The 20772-nt window shown below is 39.9% G+C and overlaps 1 protein-coding gene across 1 annotated transcript in view; it reads right to left on the bottom strand.

Moving 5' to 3' along the window:
* The window catches only part of LOC149017866 (uncharacterized), a 34553-nt gene extending 15308 nt beyond the window's left edge, over window positions 1-19245 (bottom strand). The window contains exons 1-10 of the mRNA XM_089152200.1: window positions 18742-19245; window positions 13371-18321; window positions 13079-13267; window positions 11391-11505; window positions 7560-8616; window positions 6096-6543; window positions 4055-4108; window positions 1080-3954; window positions 846-959; window positions 613-743 (exon numbers count right to left, since the gene is read on the bottom strand). Coding sequence (XP_089008326.1) covers window positions 613-743; window positions 846-959; window positions 1080-3954; window positions 4055-4108; window positions 6096-6543; window positions 7560-8616; window positions 11391-11505; window positions 13079-13267; window positions 13371-18321; window positions 18742-18965 — 10158 coding nt within the window. The 5' untranslated portion in view covers window positions 18966-19245. The remainder of the gene's footprint in view (window positions 1-612; window positions 744-845; window positions 960-1079; window positions 3955-4054; window positions 4109-6095; window positions 6544-7559; window positions 8617-11390; window positions 11506-13078; window positions 13268-13370; window positions 18322-18741) is intronic.
* Between the last annotated feature and the right edge of the window lie 1527 nt (window positions 19246-20772).

Raw genomic sequence — 20772 nt, forward strand, 5'->3', positions numbered from 1 at the left:
ATAAGGGACGCACCATTTTCCCCTCTTCCTCTGAAATGAGGCAACAGAATTTCATTTCATTTGAAGGTTTAAAAATTAAGTATTACATCTTGTTACTGTATTCTTTACATCAATTTTATTTTCTTTTAAAACAGTGTGGCCTAAAGGTTTTGGATTCTGACTTCCAACCAGATGCACCCAAACTCCCCTCCCCCACTTTATCCAAGCTTGAGCCTGGCAGTAGTCAGTACAAGAGTTGAAATATGCATTGATACTTGATAGTAATTTTAACATCATATTCAATTTGTTAGGAAGTCCGCACCTCCGACGATCAAAAGCACTATTTAACAGGCATTTTTTATTCACTATAAGTATTGTGGCAACAGTGGGACTGATAACATGATCAATTACATTCAGACCCTTTATAATACCTGACTACTGATCTTTCAGGAGCATAAAAGTTATTTGTCATTCACTACACATCACTAGCATCACAAAGTTTCCATTTAACCAGAAATACTTTAAATCCCAGTTATAACAATGGTGAACTATAGAAAGAAAGTTGGTGTATCAACACCAGAAAGTACATTCAAAGAACAATTAAGTTATGTGATATAGATTACGCTTTTATACCTCTTCAAGCATTGAACCGCATTCAGTTGTCAGAGCAGTGTGCCCCCTGGAGACATGTGCAAAAGAAGATAGTGAAATGCTGGTTTCATGGGCACAATCTCGCATCTCTGAAAGTATGCCCTGTAGATCACCTGCAAAAGAAAAAGGCAGCAGTTTATACGTGCACTAGTTCATTAATAATGTTTACAAGAGCTTTCTGTATTCTGTCCAGTTTAAACTAGACAATCTCCAACCTGAAACTGATTTTGCCTTAACTGCAGCAATACAGAGTTCATTTGTTGCAGAAAACAAGCCATTGGCAGCAGCTTCCATGCTGCTTTTTGCCAATTTCCAGTCTTGTTCAGCACCTGACATTAGACAAATACAGCCAGAAAGAGGGCGGAGTTAAGTAATCACAAAGAGTAAGAAAGCACACTTTAAAATTGAGAACAGAGGAATAGAATCACTAGGTAAGCTTTAAAACTTACGACTAAAAGATTGATAAGCAACATCCAATCTTGTTAGAGCATTCAAGTAAGACTGCTGCCACATCCTGCCATCAGCAACAGTTCTACCAGCAGATGTCTCTGCTCCCATTTGGAAAATTCCATCTCTAGATGCTTCAAACTCCACTACAGATGAGCAAATTTTTATAATATCTGATGCCTGCTCCTGAGCAGCCCAAAGTAACTGGCGCCGTCTCATCAGATGATCATGAAATTCAGGAGGAATTCCTGAGCTCTTGGCCACTGTAGTCCCAGCTCCAATTGTACTGGGGCCAGCACATGCCCACCCCATTGCCCTTTCAAGTTGTCCTTCGGCTGACACAGAAGTCCTCTCACAAGCTTGCAGCAACTCCATAGATCTAGCTATTGATGACATCATTGACCGTAAATTTTCTAGCAATTTAGGTCGACTGAGGTTAAGAATTATGGGGTATAATTGGTCATCACCTATAAGGAATTTCTGAGATATTATCCTGTTCTTACTTAGATATGGGAACAGAGAATCATAAAGCCATTCCAACTGAACAATCTCTAGGCTTGTCTTGCGGATAGCCTCTTTGAGCTCACTTACTTGCCTTTTCATAAGTGAAACAGCTGATCCTGCAGCTCTAGCAGTCTCATGTGCATTACAGTATTCCTCAAGCATATGCTGCACCCTTTTGACAGGACCACCATCTCTTTTCAGTTGATCAGCACTGGGTTCCTTCATTGCCGGAGTAAGTTGCCTCAATTGTTCATGTTCTTTCTCTAGTCTAGCCAAGAGAGTGAAAGCAACACGATCTCTCAAATATTGACCGATATGTCCTTGTAGTTGGATCTCAAGTCTCTTCTTCAGAACATTGTAGAGCTGATCAAATCCTAGATTGTGATCCACAGCCGAAGATATGTCATGTATGCATGAATCAAGAAATGAATCTATGATTCCAACTTTCCAGATAAAGAAGGCATGGTTTTTCAATAAACCAGCAAACTTCCAGACATATTCTGATATTGAGTACCCAGAGTTCATCAGATTTATCAGATTAGAAGATCCGTTCAAATAGGAAGAACCATGGCCACCAAGTTCTGAGAGCATTTGATCAATGGGTTCCAACTCAGAGAAAGGTTTTACCAACACAGCCAGAAGTGCTTTGCTTCTCAAGAGATGAGGATCCCTTCCTTGGTCAGCACTGATTAGAGACAAAAAATGGCGTTCAGAAGAAAGCAATGCATTTCTAATAGCAGCTTCCCTCTTTACAAGAGAAGTAGTTCGCATGTCCTTTTGGTTCCATGTTTGATGGAGTTGGTCCAATTGAGCCCTACATGCTTCTTCTTGAGAAGCAAGCTCTTCTGCTTCCTCCCACGAAAGATGATCTCTACCCTTCATGGCAGCATCTTCAAGAGCCAACTGCTGCTCTGTGATGAGACCAACCTTAACAAAATAATTCTGTTCAAGATCTACCAAGGAAGCTCTCTCAATTTCAATCTCAACAAGCTGTTCCAGTGCTGTATCAATGGATCCTCGGATTTGTGAAAGAGAACCAAAAGCATCCATAACTTCTGAATTGTGTGAAACAATTGACCGCATTATCTCTGGGAGAACAACTTCAGTCATTTTCCCAACTAAAACTCTACATGAATGTATACTATACTGAAAAATAGAAGCCCAATTCCCTTCAGAAGATAATTTTGCATTGTCCATATCTAGATCAATGTTAGGTACATCCACACCAATAAACTGCTGAAGTTCATTAGCAAACCCTGCAACAAGCATGCACTTCTCTACTTGTTCTTCTAACTCTGAGAAGATAGTCCCTGAATCAGAATGTAAACTCTCTTCTGCATGTCTCCATCCAATTCTTTCACAGGAGTGACCTAATATGTGAAGAATTTTGCCACTAACCTCGTTATAAAGAGCACTTACTGCTGTGTGTAAAACAGAGACTACCTTTTCCTTCTTCTCTTCAATCTCTCCCAAGTGTCCAATGTCCTTGGTCCCATCATGTTTAAATTGACCCCTTTGAGTAAAGGACACATCATCTTCTCTCCTTGGAAAACCAGCAGATTGCATGTACTTGGTGAAGGCATTTATGAGACGATCCTTAGCTTTTGCTTCCGTATCTGAGCCAATAGAATTCACCAGTTCGGAACACTCTTCTTCGACTTTATCTATCTCCATTGTATATTTCTCCAACTTATGGCAAAACTCTTCATGCCCCTGCTGAACAGAATCAATACCCTCCCCTTGAGTCTTGGAAATAAGGTCAGCAGCCTGCCTTATAGCAAGAGAGAGAATATCAGAAGATATGTTATTCAACGACAATTGCAAAATTTGCGCCCAACCATGAACTGGGCTCGTAGTAATGTAATTCAGGGGTAGGATTCTTTGTAAAGCTAAGGCGTATGCTTGAAGTGCTTGAACTGCCGAAGAGAGCCCACTATCCAATTCAGAAATGATCTGAGAAATTTCCCTATCCAAATCATGACATTGTGCTTGTGTCGGCTCAGGGACAATAGTCAATGGTACACCAGCTACTAGGACTGCAGATGTGAGAGATAAGGCATCTTCCATGCTACTCAGCTTTATGCAATCTTGGACTTCTGGAATTGAACCACTTCGCAATGCATCAAGGACCCTCCCATGTTGTTCTACCCACATCGTTGCCTCTTGGGCTTTCTCAGCTGCCAGAGCTCTTGCTTGAGTAAACTCATGAGTTTGTTTTTCAAGCACAGCACGGGTTTTCTCTGAATTAGAAGTTACTTCAGCGACAATTGATTTGGCGGATGTTTCATGCAGAGCAAGTTTTGACCTCTCTTGGTCAGCATGGTAGAAGAGAGCAGAAACAACTTCATATTTGCTTAGGACTTCCAAGAACCTCTGATAAATATATGTTCTCGTAGTTAGACAAACTTAACTGAACACGCTGATAACTAATTAACTTAACCGAAAAAACCAGATCAGCAGGTCTTTTACATACCTCAACTGCTAATTCAGCAGCTGGTAAGGTGGCGAGTAAGAGGTCATGATGTTCCTGGATCACAAACAAGACCAATCAAATCTCCAGATAATTCTTACTGAAGAAAGAGAAACTAACAGGGTGCAGATGACAACTTTGTTTTTTGTCTTTTTCCCTTTATAAGATTTAGTACAGTTCTACAAAAGCTGAAGGCCATTACTGAAGGCATAAACCATATGCATTGAGAACTATTTAACTATTTCACAAAGTCAATAAGATGGTTGAGTGGCAAAACTAGGAAAGATAAAGTAAGGAATGATCATATTAGAGCTGGTCTAGAATAGCTTCGATAAATGATAAGCAACAAGAAAGTCAATTGAGATGGCATAGCCACATTCAACAAGGCCCTTAAATGCCCCTGTACAGAGAAGTGATACAATCCAAATTGAAGGAGTGAGAAGAATTAGGGGCAGACATAAAATGACCTAAAAGAAGTGGTGACAAAGGATATGAATGCATAGGCTTTGCATCTAGCATGGCCTCTAACAGAGCTGATTGGAAGGCAATAATCCATGTAAATTGTAGCCAACCCATTTAGTTGGGACAAGGCTTCTTATTGTTGTTTCTGTTGTTGTTGTACAAAGTCAATAAGATATGCACAAGGAAAAGAGAAATATTTAACTATTCTACAAAGGCAAAAAGATATGGACAAGCAGATTGATGTATAGGAGACAACTGATGCAGGCAGGGGATCAAAGACCCTACACTATACTCTTGGGAGATGGACATTAAAAAAAAAAAAAGAATATCTTCCAAAACATTTCTTCAGACCAGAACTATAATTAAGCAAAATAAGTCAGAATAAAACTCAATATCAAAGCCTCAAAGAGGGTCATTTGAGACCATCAGTTTGAAAACAACTCTAATTTCTTGAAAGGGAAAAATTAAAAAATTGACATAGAATAATAGAGAAGAACATCATAATCACGATCAACTATCTATCTGCTGGAATGAGTACAATAAGAAAACTGATTTGATTGCAGAGGCCAGGAACTCCCTAAACAAAGAGGCTTCTTTGAACTAAACTTCTTGAGATACTAAGCAAACTACTCAACAAATTAAAGACAGCTTACTTCCAGCTTACCCAAGTACTGCAGCTAAAGACCAACTGATAACCCACCAGAGGAGATAAATACTGTCTCCCTTGATAGACACTAAATCGACCTTCCATTTTGACCCAACAGTCCAACACAGAAGAATAATAAATACACCCAGTAAATATCACAGCCAGATTTATTTTCCTTTTCAGAATGGATTAGAACCTAGGCATGAAGGTGGTGTCTACATTTTTTTCCTTCTTCAGAAACATGAAATGTTTCATAAGATGCAATGTTGTCTATAAGAAACTGAAATTCCAACATGGAGGTAACTCACATATTATGAAAACATGTAGTAAGTTAATATTAGGAGTTCAACTTAAAAAGGGAAAAAAATACTAACATAGAAAGCTATTTCCTAAAAATACATTCCCCCACCCCCTGGAGAAAAGCAAAGAGACAATAACCAATGAAGAATACCCGAATACCTTATGAAGCCAAGAAGCATAGAAGCTGTAGTAAATTGAAATTTTATCCTTATTTTTTTGTTGTTCTTGACAAGGGAGTTTTTATTGCCAGGCACGACCTGAAGGAACCACTAAAGTCTGACAATAAAAATGAATTGTGCAAAAAGCATAGCTCCTTTTTATTTTTCAACCTCCCCCTTCTTTCAAGCAAATAAAAAACTTTCTTACAAGAGGGGGAGAAATAACAAAGGGGGGAGAATTCGACTCTTATCTTTTTCCAAAACCATTTCCTTATCCATTCATTCAACTGCTAGACTCAGGCCAATCGGATCTAGTAAAAAAGTAAAAATAGAATCTTTGTGTATTTTAGCATCTAAGAATTCCAATGCTAACTTTGAAGCCTGGTTAGTTGTAGGTAATCTAAGCATAACAAAAGGCGTAGCATCTTCTCAAAAACATGATCCCTGCCACATAGTAAAGTCTCAAGGGAATGAATACCTGTAAAGGAACACGAATTTCTTGCACTCGAGATGCAAATAAACTCAAGCTTACAGCCAACTCCATGCCTTTTCTTTCTTCGCCACCTATAGCTGCTTCATCATGGCCATCCCCACGTGTCCATTCTACCAACGGATCCCAAACAAATACCTCTAGCAACATCAATAGTATGTCTTTATTCTTCCTCAGAACACCAATAACAGCTTCACAATTTGCTCTGAAGGTACCTTCAATACCAGTCAACCCTAAAGCTGCTTCAATTGTATGGGTTAAGCGGAAAGGCACAATCTCTGGAATCTTTAGTCTAAGTCCTTTATCAAAGCAGACATTGTAATCTATGTGTACAACATCCCCAGTAGAGAAGTCCATGAGAATATTATCCAAATGTCTATCTCCTAAGCCCAGTATGTGTCCCACCATGCTCATTGCTGCCACACTACCAGAATACCTAAAAATAAAGCAAAGAATATAAACATCAAAATATTTCAAAATTAACTAAAAAAAGTGTAAATGCTACCTAACTTTTTGGCTGATGCAATTTAGACAGATCAGCACAAGTGGTCAAAAATCAAGCAAATGACATGCAGTTAAAAAATCTAGTCAACCATTTGTAAGTACACTAATTCATTCAGCTGAATGATATGGAGCTCCTAAATCCTGAACCCAAGACAGTAACTGCTTCAACACAATCCAAAGTCATTTGTTTTATCCATCATGAAAAAAGAGGGAGTCATGCTGGTGGAAGCACATGCAAAAAACAAAGAGGCAAGATCCAACGACTGGTAAAAAGCACATAAAATTTACATCACAGGCAGTTCCCAACCCACACACACACACAAAAAAAAATAATACTAAATAAAAAATAAAAAGAAGAGAATCCAATAAGTCGCTTTTCTATATACCATATACAAATGGGTACATACCCAGGAATAGAAGTTTTTCTAATACAGTGTACTCTAAATACTCTGTTAGTTTAGGAAACAAGAGGAGGTAATAATTGCTAAATCATAATACCCAATTATCCACTCCTGTTCTTTCTTGTTAATTTTCCCAAAAACCCTCATTTACCTAACCATGATTTAATTGTACACTACAATCACCCACAGGGAACTTGAACAGCTTCATTCCACTTTTGCTAGGGACAAAAAATCTCCATGGTTAAATTACCAACATATATGTACAATTATACCTCATACTGTAAAAAGCACAATCATATTCATATTCTCCAGAAGCCAAGTCAAGAGAGAATTTTCTTCTGGGTAATTATCATACTGCCATATCCTGGTCTGTAATATCTAACTAAGACAGAAATGACTGATGTACAGGAACATATATAATTATATACATACACACGCAGACAGAGAAACAGCAAACTCTTTACCAGTTGAATAAAATATTGAATGCACAAGAAATACCAATTGAATAATGCAAAATATAAGAAAAATTGATAAGGATAAAAGGCACCTTTTTAATTTCATGCTGAATGCTTTGAATCCTTCGCTAGCGCACCAAATTTCTTGATGAAGAAGTTGTCTAGGAGTCTCTTTCATAAGATCCAGAAGAACTTTTCGCTTCACTTCATGGGGCCAGTCTCTTCGTGAGATTACTCTCCGTATGCCTTTCTCTTTGAGTGCTGGTATAATTTTACCATAGAACATATCACTTGGCCGGGGAACAGGTGGAGGTGCTGTATTGGTCACATTGCCAGCACTCATTGCTGACAGCTGCGCTAGTTGCATACGGTACTGCCAAGACTTGAACACACTATATATGCTTATTACATTGTCTACCCACTGGATAAGACCAGCCTGACCGCTGATTGGTGTCACGGAATAATAACGAATAGTGAGCGAATGACTACGAGTATCGGGAGATGAATGCAAAAAACCATTAATGGCTTGCAACAGCTGCATAATTCTGGCATCAAGACGCAAGTCTTCACGCCCTTTCAAGAGATATGTATACTTCTCACCATCAGAACCCAGTATAACAAGTTTCTTAGGCTTAGTCTTGGTTGATAAGATAGTCACTTGTTCAGAGAAAGAAGCAACAGTGACAATGGTCTGGAGATCAGTGGTAGGACCAGCACAGGACTCAGAAACGGTGGTTTGCTTCACAAGACCAGGCATTGGTACCTCAGATGATGATAATAATGCCAATTTTGGGGCAACATCCCCCAAGGAAATTGATGATTTCCTCTGATATGCAGCTAAAGATGATGCAATTGCATCAAATGGTCGCCAGACATCGCCAAGTGCAGCCATAGATAATGGAGGAGTCTTAAAGGCCAAGATGGCAGATTTCAGTTGTTCCCCGTACTCCTTATGAAACCAAATCTCATGAGGAGTTTCTGGTTTTCGAGAAGTTGAGGCTAGACGACGCTCCAAGGCAACAACTATAGGAGCCATCATAGCCGAGTACTTTGCAGCATTTATCTTATTCTTCTCACTATGACTAAGAGTGACATTCTCTGAAATCCGTGAAGCTTCCTCTTTAAGCATATTTATACGCCTTATCACATCTGAATCCATTACAAAATTGATTTCAACATTTTATGTGTGAAATTGTGTAGATAAGTTAACATAAAGAAAAAGATAAAACTAGCCATTGCCATCAATGCTCATAAACTTTAAGAAAAAATCATGACGGCGTTGCAGTATTTATATCCTCAAAATGGTAAATAAGACAAAATACAAGGCTCTGTTACAACATTCCCATGAAAATGCGACCTTCCTTTTTTTGGATAATTTTTCATGTCTTTTTCTGTCCCATGGGAACCACAAACCCACCATCATCCCTAAGATAAATAAATAAATAAAGCCAGGGAAAGAACTTTACAACTTTTTGATAGACCTCATTTTTTATTTTTTTGGTTCATCAGGAATAAGCAGCCTCATAGAACTTCTCTACAGAAACAAACAGAAATTCTTTTACTTTTTGGGCGTGTTATCACAACATATTGGAAAGAGCAAGAAAAAGAGCAAGAATCCACATTCCGTGCCCATGCAACTCCCCTTCCCTCTTCCCCACCCCCACCTGCCTGAACTCCCTCTGCAACTCTTGACGTGAACATAGAGGCCCCCCTTGGCTGAACCCTAAGTTGGCCCACTAGATGGCTCCAAGAAGCTCCCTTGAGCAGGCCAAGCCCCTAGTAGGGGTATTTAGAGCATTTTCAGCCTTCTTTGATTTCTGGAATTATTTCCAAATTCATTTCTAGAGTTTAATTTGGGTTTTGTTTCTTAATTTGAGTTGTGTTTGAATTGGTTAGGTTGTGGATAAGGTAAGACTCTTGTACAAGAGGGTTCCTATCTTTTTGGAGTTTACTTTTAATTAGAAGTTGCCTTTTAGTAATTGGTGGTTGAGTGCCCTAAGGAGTTCTATCTCAAGTGAACTTCCTTAGCAAGAGTCTTAAGTTAATTAATCTTTAATTTTCAGCATGTGTCTTTAATTGTTTAGATTCCAATTCAAGAGTCCACATTATGTGGTGGGATCCTTGTTTCTTAAGGAATCCCACATTGTGTTAAGAGTTTTTTAGACTTCAGTAGGCTATACATAAGCCTACTGTTTCTTTGTAATCTCAAGTTGGATTGAATAAAATTAAGATTACTCTGAGACACAGGATTGTGGTTCTCTTTGGGAGGGTCATGCAGATTTTTGAAGAGTTCTTCATCTATAATCAGCAATCAATTTCAATTTCCAGCAGCCATTAGCCTTCCACAGCAGCTCTTACCAAGTAAGTAAGCATACCATCCCCATTCTCCTTCTTCCCTGTCCATGCAGGCATCCCCTACCCCTGCCCCTTCATTCCTACCCCCTCCCCTGTCCTGAGCACCTCTGAACCCTCCTCCTTGCTTCCACAAACAGCAGCACCCCCCATTCCCCCAGCAGCATGCTTTAGCCCCTACCCCAAGACCCTTCCCCACTCCCCCTTGTACCCACAGGTCTTCCTACCCCTTCTTCTTCCTCACAGCAGCCCTAGAACCTCAATCCCCGCAACTCCCTATCCCCAGCCCCCTAACCTTCTTTTCTTCTTCCCTTAAGATTGCACCATCCCTTAGGTGTCCGTCCTACTGTTATTTCCCCAAGTAAGCCTTGTTTCCCTAGGTTTAAAATTTTCCCTGCACTTCATCTTCTTCCTCTGAATTTTCTGCAAATTATGTTCAAACTTCTGAAACCTACTTCAATTCAGACCATCCCCTACATTCCGCACCATTAAAACAAGGCCTGAAACACAAGGGAGCACACAGCCCCTCCTCCCCCACTAACCCAACCCCCCCCCCCCCAAAAAAAAAAAAAAAACCTGGTTTTCAGATTTTGTTAAAATTCAAATCCCAGTTAGCATTCCAGCAGGGTTTTTAGAGCTATAGAACACCCTAAACATTCTAGAATAACCTTCCTCTTTGCTGAAATTCCAGGGCAGCCCTTAGTTTTAGGGAAATTCCATTAAAAATCCTAACCGTAAAACTGGGTTTACATCAACTCCCCTTCATCCTTCTCATCTCTGGCACCCAGCTTACCATTACGATCCTCCATCAACCCCTCATTGCCCCCTCGTTGGAAACACAAACAGGTAATCTTACAATCAAACAAATCAAATAAACTTCATAAGGCGGTATGTTGAATATTTCATTTCATACATTTGAAGTTCCAAAATACCTCATAAGTACTTTGGTTGTATACCTCCAACAAGATTCAAACCTAAGATCCATCAGGTAGTTGCTTTTCAGCAAAGCATTTTAGTATGAGAACTTTAAACCCACATTGGAACAGGAAGGGTGTGAAGTCAGTGAAAAGACGTTAATATATGGAAATGGAAACCACAAGGATTGGGTTCATTGAAGAGAGGGCTCTCTTTCCAGGAGCCCGTGTTGTTTTTACAAAAGCATGAGACAAGCTGAGAAGGAAGCATGACTTGAAGTGTGTAAAGTTCCGTCCGCTCTAGCCAACACTTGTTCTGATTTTCTTATTGGCCAGCACAGGATTGGACTTATTCAGTGTCAGGTGTTACCCATTGCGTGCAGCCACAGTTTTAAGGGAATTGGGATCTGTCAGGAACCCCTTTGACAACTTCTAGGCACTGTTTAATAATGGTTAATTTTCACAGGCATCAGTGGTTGGTTGGATAGATTGTTGCCAATACCAGAGAGCTCACTTTTCATGACATCCAGAGCACTTACAGTACTGGCAACAACCACTTCATGAGAAACAAATCCCGTTGGGAAAGATATTTCCAAGGGGTCCTCATATATAGTGGCAGAACAAACAGACTGTAAAATAGTAGTTAGAAAAACCTGCCTGTGTGAAGATCTTGAAGCGTGCTGAGCCATAGCTCCTCCCATAGGACAGTTACATTCCCTAGCTCATGTATCACAAGTTGAACATCTTGAATTAATTTTGGGTAGAGATTACTCTGCACATAACAATAGACATTTTAGAATGCTAGCATGCACCAAAAGGAGGCAAACACTAATTGAGTAGGTGTTTCATTTAATGCAATCAAGCATCATAATTCAAAAGTAATAGCAACCCACAAGACCATGACCTTACTTGCCTCCAAACTCATAATTTTATTCATCAAATTGAACATATCTTACAACTAAGTAGGGTGGGCTAGTTATAGCCTTACAAGAGGAGGGAAAAGACTTGGACTCTAATAAAGAAACCTAACTTGACTCAACTAGAGAATTCCCTAATAGACTAGGATCCATTTTACAACTCAATAAATAGGAACCACAAATAAAAGAAGCTATTTTGGAAAATAAAACCTAATTACCCAAAAGGAATCCTAATTTAGAATAGATTCTAATTGGGACTCTCTAATTTTGACCAAGTCTTTTGACCCCCCATAAAACTCAATAACTAACTAGAGGACTCCAATCCAAATTCTAAGAGTAGATACGGAGTCCTAACAATTAGGAGACTAAAGTGGACTAAGTTGGGGGATCCCAACCTAAATGGGAATCTCAACTACACAAGGATTCTCAAATAATTTGCAAAATACTATCTCAAATAAAATAATAAAGATAGATCCATGACCTTTGGATCGAGGGGTTCCATCCAGACCCTTCTTGAGCCCCAAGAGGGCTGGAAAATGACAACAACACCCCTGGGGTATTCGTCCAGCATTTGATTGGGCCTTTTGGGTCTGGGTTCTGGGCCCAACTATAGGAGTGTCAGCCATGTTCACATCACATTCTCAAATGGTGGGACTTGACACAAAAAAATATGTATTTTATAATTGGAATAGAATGCTTAAAGCTTAATGTTCACTGCTGCCAGGCTTTGCTCTTCTTCAATGAACTCTATTGTTTACAAATCACAGCCATGTTAGTTTTTCTTCCCACTGCCCCCCTTCCCCGGGGAATTCCTAATGCTTAACTGAGTTGTTTTACGCCTCTACTTTACTTCTGTTCTATTCTAGATATCGTGTTGGAACAGCCTAGGGTAGAGCTCATTAGCGCTGTAAACTAACAACCTAGGGTCCAATACCATTTAAGGCTTGAAATTGTAAAAATAATGTTTCCATTGTGTTCAGACAGCCTAACTACAGTGAACATCAAGATCCAGGACCTATCTTGGTCATATGGCCATCGAAATCCACCACCAAGTTTTGAAAGGAAGAAAATACATGAAATCACCAAGATCTTTGTCAGGGAGTCTTAAGAGATATCTAAAGAAGCGCCCAGGAGCAAGAAGGATCTAGAGCTACTTGTATATAACTAAGAAATGCATGAGATCATAGAGATGCTAAAATTCTCCACTAAGGATAGGAAGATTCTAACTTAGAGTATTCCTAGACATTAAATTTACACACAGGGAAAGTATTCCTAGACATTAAATTTACACACAGGGAAGTGCAATTCCCCAATGATCAAAGGAACACTTTCTATGACAAAACAGACAGAGAGAAAAGACAAGGCAAGACGCTAAAATAAATTCGATGCACATCCCTCAAGCCAAATAAATTAGTGAAAGAAGGTTACCAAACACCCAAGTATGTGCTGAAGTTCCTCAGAAGGTTCCCCTTCGTAAGCATTTATATCAACTAATGTAGGGTACACTACGGACCAAGGAGTTAGCTTTGCAAGCGTCATCAGCAATCCTTCCAGTTGCTTTCGAACTACTGGCTCAGGATGAGAACTTAACCGTGCAAACAGCTGAGGTGTTACATCCTATAAAGTATAAACACATAAGTAACAACCCAGCTATTAGAATCTCTTGCTACTTGCTAGTTAGATTACTTGAACAAAATGTTACAACTAGACAATACCCTACCTGCCACGGCAACAAAGGAACTGTTGAGAGACCAGGTTCAAGAATATCTCTTAACTCTACCCCATAATTGAGAAGAATCTGTAGGACATACAGAGTAGCTCTCAGAGTGTAGCTTTCAGTCCTTCGCTTCATGGGGTCAAGATCAGAGCCAGCCAAATGACCTTCCCAAAGCTTGGAAGATGATCGTGAAAGGTATTGCATAAAGCCATGAGCAGCATGACCGAATAGTGAAACCCGTCTCTGCCTTAAGGTCCTCCAAACATCAACCAATTCATTAATTGAAGACAAAATGTCTGCTTTCTGTAAGTTAGCATCAATATTTAGAAATAACAACTGCAACTGGGAAGTCACAGCAGCAGAGAGGCACTCACCCCCCGAGTCTTCCATTCCTGGTGCACCAGCTGCAGCTTCAATTATATTTATTGCTTGGCATGCTAAAGCTTCGACAGTGTTCTCATTCTTCAAATTTTCATGAGAACCAGACCAAAGAATCTGTTCTCCACCAGATATTTTCTGAAAGAGATCTAAGATAATATTTTCAACTCTTAGTGCCTCCTCTTTCGTTAATTTGAACCTGTCAAGCTGAACCTCAGGAACTAGAATGGGAGAGGAGGAGAAAGACTGAAGAAAGATACTATGTGGGGCAGAGAGGGAATTTCTGGCTTGACTATAACACCAAGACGCATAAGACAGCCATGCCTTACCCATGTAGGGACAAAGATGAGTGGACAATTTCACCGCAGCACCAACTATTTCCTCAAGAATGTGATCAACACTTACGTTGGAGTCGACATCTTCACTGCTAATAGAGGGCCCACATTCCCCAAGAGGGCCATCTAATCGTGATATGTTGATATCTGCGTGTATCTTGCGAATCACATCTTCCAAATTCATGTCGGAATAATTCCTCCTCAACCAATTTGAGAGTTTCAAGCATCCCTTGGCCTTGAGAGTGTTGACAACGTTTGAAGACACTTCTGTTTGAGAAAGCATATTAGGGTGCACAAATGACCAAAGATCCATTAGGGCATCTTCAAGCTTGCCTTCAGCATACATTCGCAGGATACCCTCATAATGTATATTTGTAACAAGAAAATCTCGATACATCCCCTCAGGACAACTCAAGACTTGATCCTTCAGAAATTTGTTCAAATTACATGCCATGCTTAAGTTCCTTTGTTTACGAGCTAAATGCATCAACTTCTGGCACAACTGCATGGTAATTGGCGAGGTTGGAATCACTGTGCGATAAATTCGGAAAACTTTTAACCACAAATTACAGTCTTGATGAACTCTATCAATGGGAAATTGCATGAGTTGAGTTAAGGAACTTAAAATTAGTTGATGTAGCTTGGGTTCATCTCCACTGCTTTTAACTTTGTAGCCCTCTTCAAATGCAAAAATGCAGTGCAATTGGGTACCATATGCTGCTGCTTCAGTTAATCCATCATACGGAAGAACAGACAAGGCTTCCTCCAACATTGACTTGGCCTTCTCTATCTCCTGTTGCACATTCTCTACCTTTCCCTCTCTATACAGAAGCATTGCCTGCAAAAGCATCTGTTCGCTCCTCTGTAATGCCAATTTAGGATCAAGTGTTAGCTCATTGCTGCTTTTAGGCGTCAAATCAAGGTATGCCCACGAGGCCTGAGCATCTCCCTCATCAAAGCAAGCCAACGCATGAACTGCATTAATCTCATTGCCAGTCGTAGTTAGTGCACCAGAGTAACTTTTCCCTGCATTTTTTGCACGAAGAACCTGCAGTTCCAATAGCCATGATTCTAGAGACTTCCAATCTGTGAGTGCACTGTAACATTCAATCACACGTGCAATGGCAAACTGTACACCATCAGAACCCATTGAACTCAAAGTCTCCTCAGTCTGGAGCAGATGAGTAAAGTGAGCAGCAGCCATTTCATATTGGCCCCGTGCCTGATACACAAGTCCTGTGATCCATGAAAAAGGTCCCAACATTTCACTGCTACTCAAACTCTGATTCTCCTCCACCAATATCGAAGAGAATGTCATAGAAACCCATTTTTGTAGGCCAACCAAAGCTTCAGGTTCATGACTCCTGCAAAGTGCCAAAGCCGCATGCTGTAAGATTCTCAAAACATCTCCTGCAAATCTGCTTCTCAGATTGCGGTGATTCTCAGATACCTGGTTCCATGACTTGTCTTTGAAAGCTGCAGCCACTAGATTTCTGAGGTCTTGCAAGCGCAACGCAGAATAATGAACTGTAGCAGCATGACAATGCAGTGCAACCCCAACATTCATCATCGGTTCACAGATGCGAGAAAACCACTCCTCACAGACCTTCTTGTTGGCCCGAAAAAACAATGAACTCTGGCGAGTACCACATGGTAAAACAATGGAACCATCATAGGCATTATATATACTTTTCTTCAGGGACTCAACAAATTCTAGTAGTAGTCTCATGGGTAACAGGTGAGTACCAGAAAAACTAACATTCAAGTTGCCATCATTTTGCTCAGTCTCTAGCTGCAGCACTTGTGCAGTGTCTAGAAGCATGCGCTCCAAGGCAGCAAAAGTCTGGGTGGGACCACCAAGGTTGGTTCGCAGACGAACAGAGACACAGTATCTAGCTGCTTCATGAACAGTCCACCATGCAGCAGCCAGATTATTTACCGAGCAAATTTTATCCAGCATATCTCCATCTAGTTTTATGTCCATCCATAGGCCAACATTTCCTGGCTTTTCAAGCTGATTGGAAATGAGGTCTTTTGTAACACGGCAGCTGTAAAAAAGACGTTGGATCCAAGAGGAAAGAGGCACCTTCCGTCTCTGTGAGATATAACCTAAAATGGAAACAAGCTGCTGTGAGTGAAATTGCCTTGGCAGCTGCTTGAGTGCAGACAATTGCTTCCAGTGTAAGTATGATCTGTTGCCCAACCTAAGCATACCAGTTCTACACGTAGTACCCAATTCATAGTCGACCACTCCATATGCATACATTGTAAGAGGTAACACGAGGGCAAGTACCCTAACAAAAGCAGTTTTAACATTAACATCAGGATCACCAAGCTTTTCAAGGGCAACTTCAGTAATGGAGGAGAAATGTCCAGGATAAACAAGTTTTGCTAGCAGTAAACTTTCCAATACAGATGCAACCTGAGATCTCACCTTCAACTCCTGATCAGTAGCTGCATTCAAAATAGTGATAATCAAATGACCACCAGCAAAAACATATCCACCCACTGCATAAAAATACTTGGTGGAAATCAAATCCTCCCTCAAAGTTAGAACAGCCTCACAAAAACCTTGGATCCATCTTAAACCTTCTAGCTTAACAGAAAGAGGAGACGAAACATCAAGCACTTTGACAAGGAGCATACTGTACTTCCTCAAGTAATCACTAAGAACAATGGAGTACTCATTCTTGAAGTGGTCACAATCCACTAGTTTTTCAACTGTGATATTAATAAGATCTGTGTTGACAGAACTTCTGTTTATGGTGCAATTGCTTAAGAATTCAATCTCACTGAGTTTGCTCAATGCCCTCACAACACTGGTTTGCAATTCAATGCACCTTCCAAAAGGCAAGTCAAATGGATTCAGTTTCTCCAAGATATCCGACGTCAATTTTACAGACCTCTCATTGCAGGAAGCAGCAATTTCTGGCTGGTAAAGACGAGTCCCACCACTACCCAGCGTTACAGAGCTTAACAAGACTTTCAAATCAAACTTAATTAATGAAAATAACTCGAGTTTTGAACAAGGCTTACAATCTACTACACTACTGACCACATCCCCTGAGTCCCAAATTGACCCGACCATTCCCTTTAATAGCTCCAGCTCTTTAAGCAAAGAAACCATTGCCTGTTTCACTACTTCATGACTGTCATGCTGAAGCAAGAAAAGATATGTGGCAGCAGAACTTCCTGTCACAAGGTGATTCGGATGCAAACGCAGCTGCGAGATAGGAAATTCAAACTGTAGTATTTTCAGAACAGATGATGGCAGGAGTCCAAGCTTCTGTAAAGAAAGCAACTGGAGGTTTGTTTTCAGCACCCCATGAACCTGTATGGATGTAACCTTGCCAGAACCTACACGTTGGACAGCATTTTCCTCCCTCAAGGTTTCAAATAATATATCAACAGCAACCGAATAAAATGAGGAAAATCTTTCCCCCATAATTTCAGCCAATAAAGTTAAGCATCTCCAGCACGGTCCAGTCCATTTTGACCACCCAAATTTCCGGCCAATCATGGAAAGACAAGTCAACAGTTGAGGAATCATTCTAGACAGGGGTTCACTGATTGTCTCAAGTAAATTCATTTCCAGCATCCCAGAAGCTGTAGCCTGCAGGACTGTTGAAAAACAAGAGAGCAGAGCAAGTAATCTCCGAAAATGTTGTGGGGTTCCAGGACTTCCGTCCTGGAGTAAGACATCCATATCACCTAAAAACTTCGACAACAGTCCCAGTGAGAATTGCATATTACTCAACCAATGCTTCTGAAACTGCAAGAAACTATCCATTATAATTCCCCTGTCTGACTCCAAAAGGTCTGGCACCAATGCCCAACCAAGAAGCAGGTCAATTATGTCGACAAAGTTATTCTGGAAGCACCTATAGAACTTCAGCGATATCAAAGTCAAAAAACCAAGCAATCCATGGAGCAAGTTCAAGGAGGTTCTCTCATCCTCAAGAAGTTCCTGGCACGCTTTGAGAATTGGTGGAACATATCGCTCAACTGCGGCAACTTCTCCAGTATTGAGAAACTCCCGAAGACCTTCCAGTGCAAATTCAGCCATCCCATCTCCAACCCTGACATCCCTTAGCAGTGGCAGAGCCCAACTGATAAACCTGTCCACTAAACTACCAGCTATAACCTGGTTTTGCCTCCCGTTGGGAGTTAGAACACTTGAACAAACTACAGAACACAGGGCGCCATAGGCAATAGCAGCTCCCCGCCTCACCGAGTAGGACCTGAGAGATAAATAGTCAATAGTTATATAAACCCTATCTCAAATATAAACCAACTGAACTTCGGCCAACCCCCTTCTTTTTTCCTCCAATTTTCTTCTACATAATTGATTTCTCGGCTTCAGTATGGTAGGACCTTAGCAGCTTTCGAAAGCCAACAATTTTTAAACGCATGATTTCGGGTTCAAAGTGATTCGATATAGTCAAGGAAGTGCAGAGAGCGCATGGTCTTAGTAAAATGAATTTCAAAGGTCGATTTTAGTTCTCTGGGTGCTGAATTCAAGCCCAAATTTAAGAATCCAGCATTACCCAAGAATCAGAGAGGTCATTCCCTTCGTTTAAATGAAAAAGTACATAAATTGTGACGACCCGTTCCAATCAGAGGAACATGGGTATGACCAGAAAGGAAGAAAATTTACTTACTTGTCAGAAAGCAGCTGAGATAAGCCCTGGGAGAGAAAAGAGGCAGAGTGAGCGACGAGCAAGGAGTTGTGTGGATAAAGGATAGCACGGTGGAGCGAGTTCAGGGCGGCGAGACGGGCGGCGTCGTCGTCTTCCGAGGTTGAGGAAGATGAGGACTTGTCCTTTGGGAGAACAACAGAAAGAAGGGCTGCCAACTGCTGCTGCTGGTGCTGGAGACCTTGCATCTCTTTCTTCGTTCCTCCCTCTCTCGCTTCTGCATTTCGATTCAAAACCGCACCAAAATCATAGAACAACACCACCAAACCAACTCAAACACCATTCCCGGTATTCCTTGTTTCTCAAGGTTTTTAAATCCGGTGATAGCCGACTCTTGAAATCCTGTACGATCGAAGGTAAAAGCAGCAAGTTACGTGATTTTTAATTAGAAAATTGCAAAAAGAAATATAATTTTTAAATTATGGTTTCGATTTGTTTTAGATTCAACATGCATCTGTGTTCTACCCAGGAAAAAAAATGTTCTACCTAGAAACAGAAGCACCTATATGTTGAAAATACCAAGACGCAAACAAACTAAAATTTTTCAATTTCTTTTTGCCGAAAAATGATTTCAAATTCACCCATGTCACATGCCCATTTGTGTATGTGTTTTATTTATATTTCTGTTACTTTTTAAGAAAAAAAGTTAAATGTGAATTAGAGGGAACTTAGCACTTATGAAACTAAAACAGAAATTTTGCATTTTTCACAAAATAATTTGACCAGATTTTACCCGAATTTATTTATATAACACTAATTTCAATATTAATAGCCACTCAATGTTTAACTTACAAAATTAGGCAAAATTGAGTTTGCACTTACAACATAGCCAAATTATTGATTTTTCACCTCTTTGGATATTTTTTAACCCTAAAACTAATCACATCGAGCGAGAAAATCACTATTTTGTCCGAAAAGATAAAGTCATTCTTTTTTTATACCCTTTGGACATTTTCACCCCTATGCCGATATGGTCAAATTTATGGTACGAATGTCTAAATAGGTGAAAAAACACTATTTTTGTTAGTTTTGTAATTGCAAACTCAGTTTTAGTTAATTTTGTAAAGTGAAACATTGAATGACTATTTTTGTAAAGGAAAACCTAAAAGCAGCTAATCATGTAATTTTCCCAAGAAAAAAAGTGAGAAAATAAAACATGAAGATCATGTATGAACAAATTATAGAAGGGCAAATTGGTAGAAATAATTCCAAATTGATTTTTCGTCAGTGTAATAAAAGAGAGCCGGGTGTTTTCTTTTTTTTTCCCTTTGGAATTCCTCTCCTGATGGTAAAGAAATCTTCTAAATAATGTTTTACTCTGTGTGCGTAAGTGATAAATTCAATTATCATAACTGTAGAATTCCCCCTAATATCCTTAATGATAAATTCATCTTGATATTTTAATCCAAATATTGCATTAAAGCCAATGAGCCCTTGGATTATAATATTTACACGTGGCTAAACTTATCTCTCGTTGAGAGACATCTCCAAGGAGAAGAGCCATATCTATGTAAAGAACTAAAGATAAACAAAGGCCACCACACTTACGGTAGTATTAGTGCTTGAATTTTCTTTTCTTTGCTTTGCCCTATGGCATGTTTACAATTTATGAAAGGGAACCCTAATCTCATAGAGACTTGATTATACCATTATAGCATACCTAAGTCTTGTCTGATTTTAAAAACCCACTACTCTCACTCATATTTCAAACCAGATACATGGGCCAACCTCCATCTTCTATTCTCATCATCTTCTTCTCCTTCTCGGGCTTCTGCAATTTTCAGCTACTTGGAGACCATCTATGGAATCAACCAAGCAATCATGAAACAGTAGACTAAGAAGATAAGTTATCTGGGATTTTGTTTCCTTCTTCATCACTTCCAGAACTGTAATCTGTATAATATAAACTACTATTTCAACACTTAGGGAGGGTTGTCTCATTTGAAGGTTCAGCACAGTCCATTTAACAACTTTGTGGACCAAGGGTGACTTCTA

The sequence above is a fragment of the Hakea prostrata genome, chromosome 4 (assembly GCF_041222555.1).
Source record: "Hakea prostrata isolate BN-2017 chromosome 4, UWA_Hpros_2, whole genome shotgun sequence".
Lineage (NCBI taxonomy): Eukaryota > Viridiplantae > Streptophyta > Magnoliopsida > Proteales > Proteaceae > Hakea > Hakea prostrata.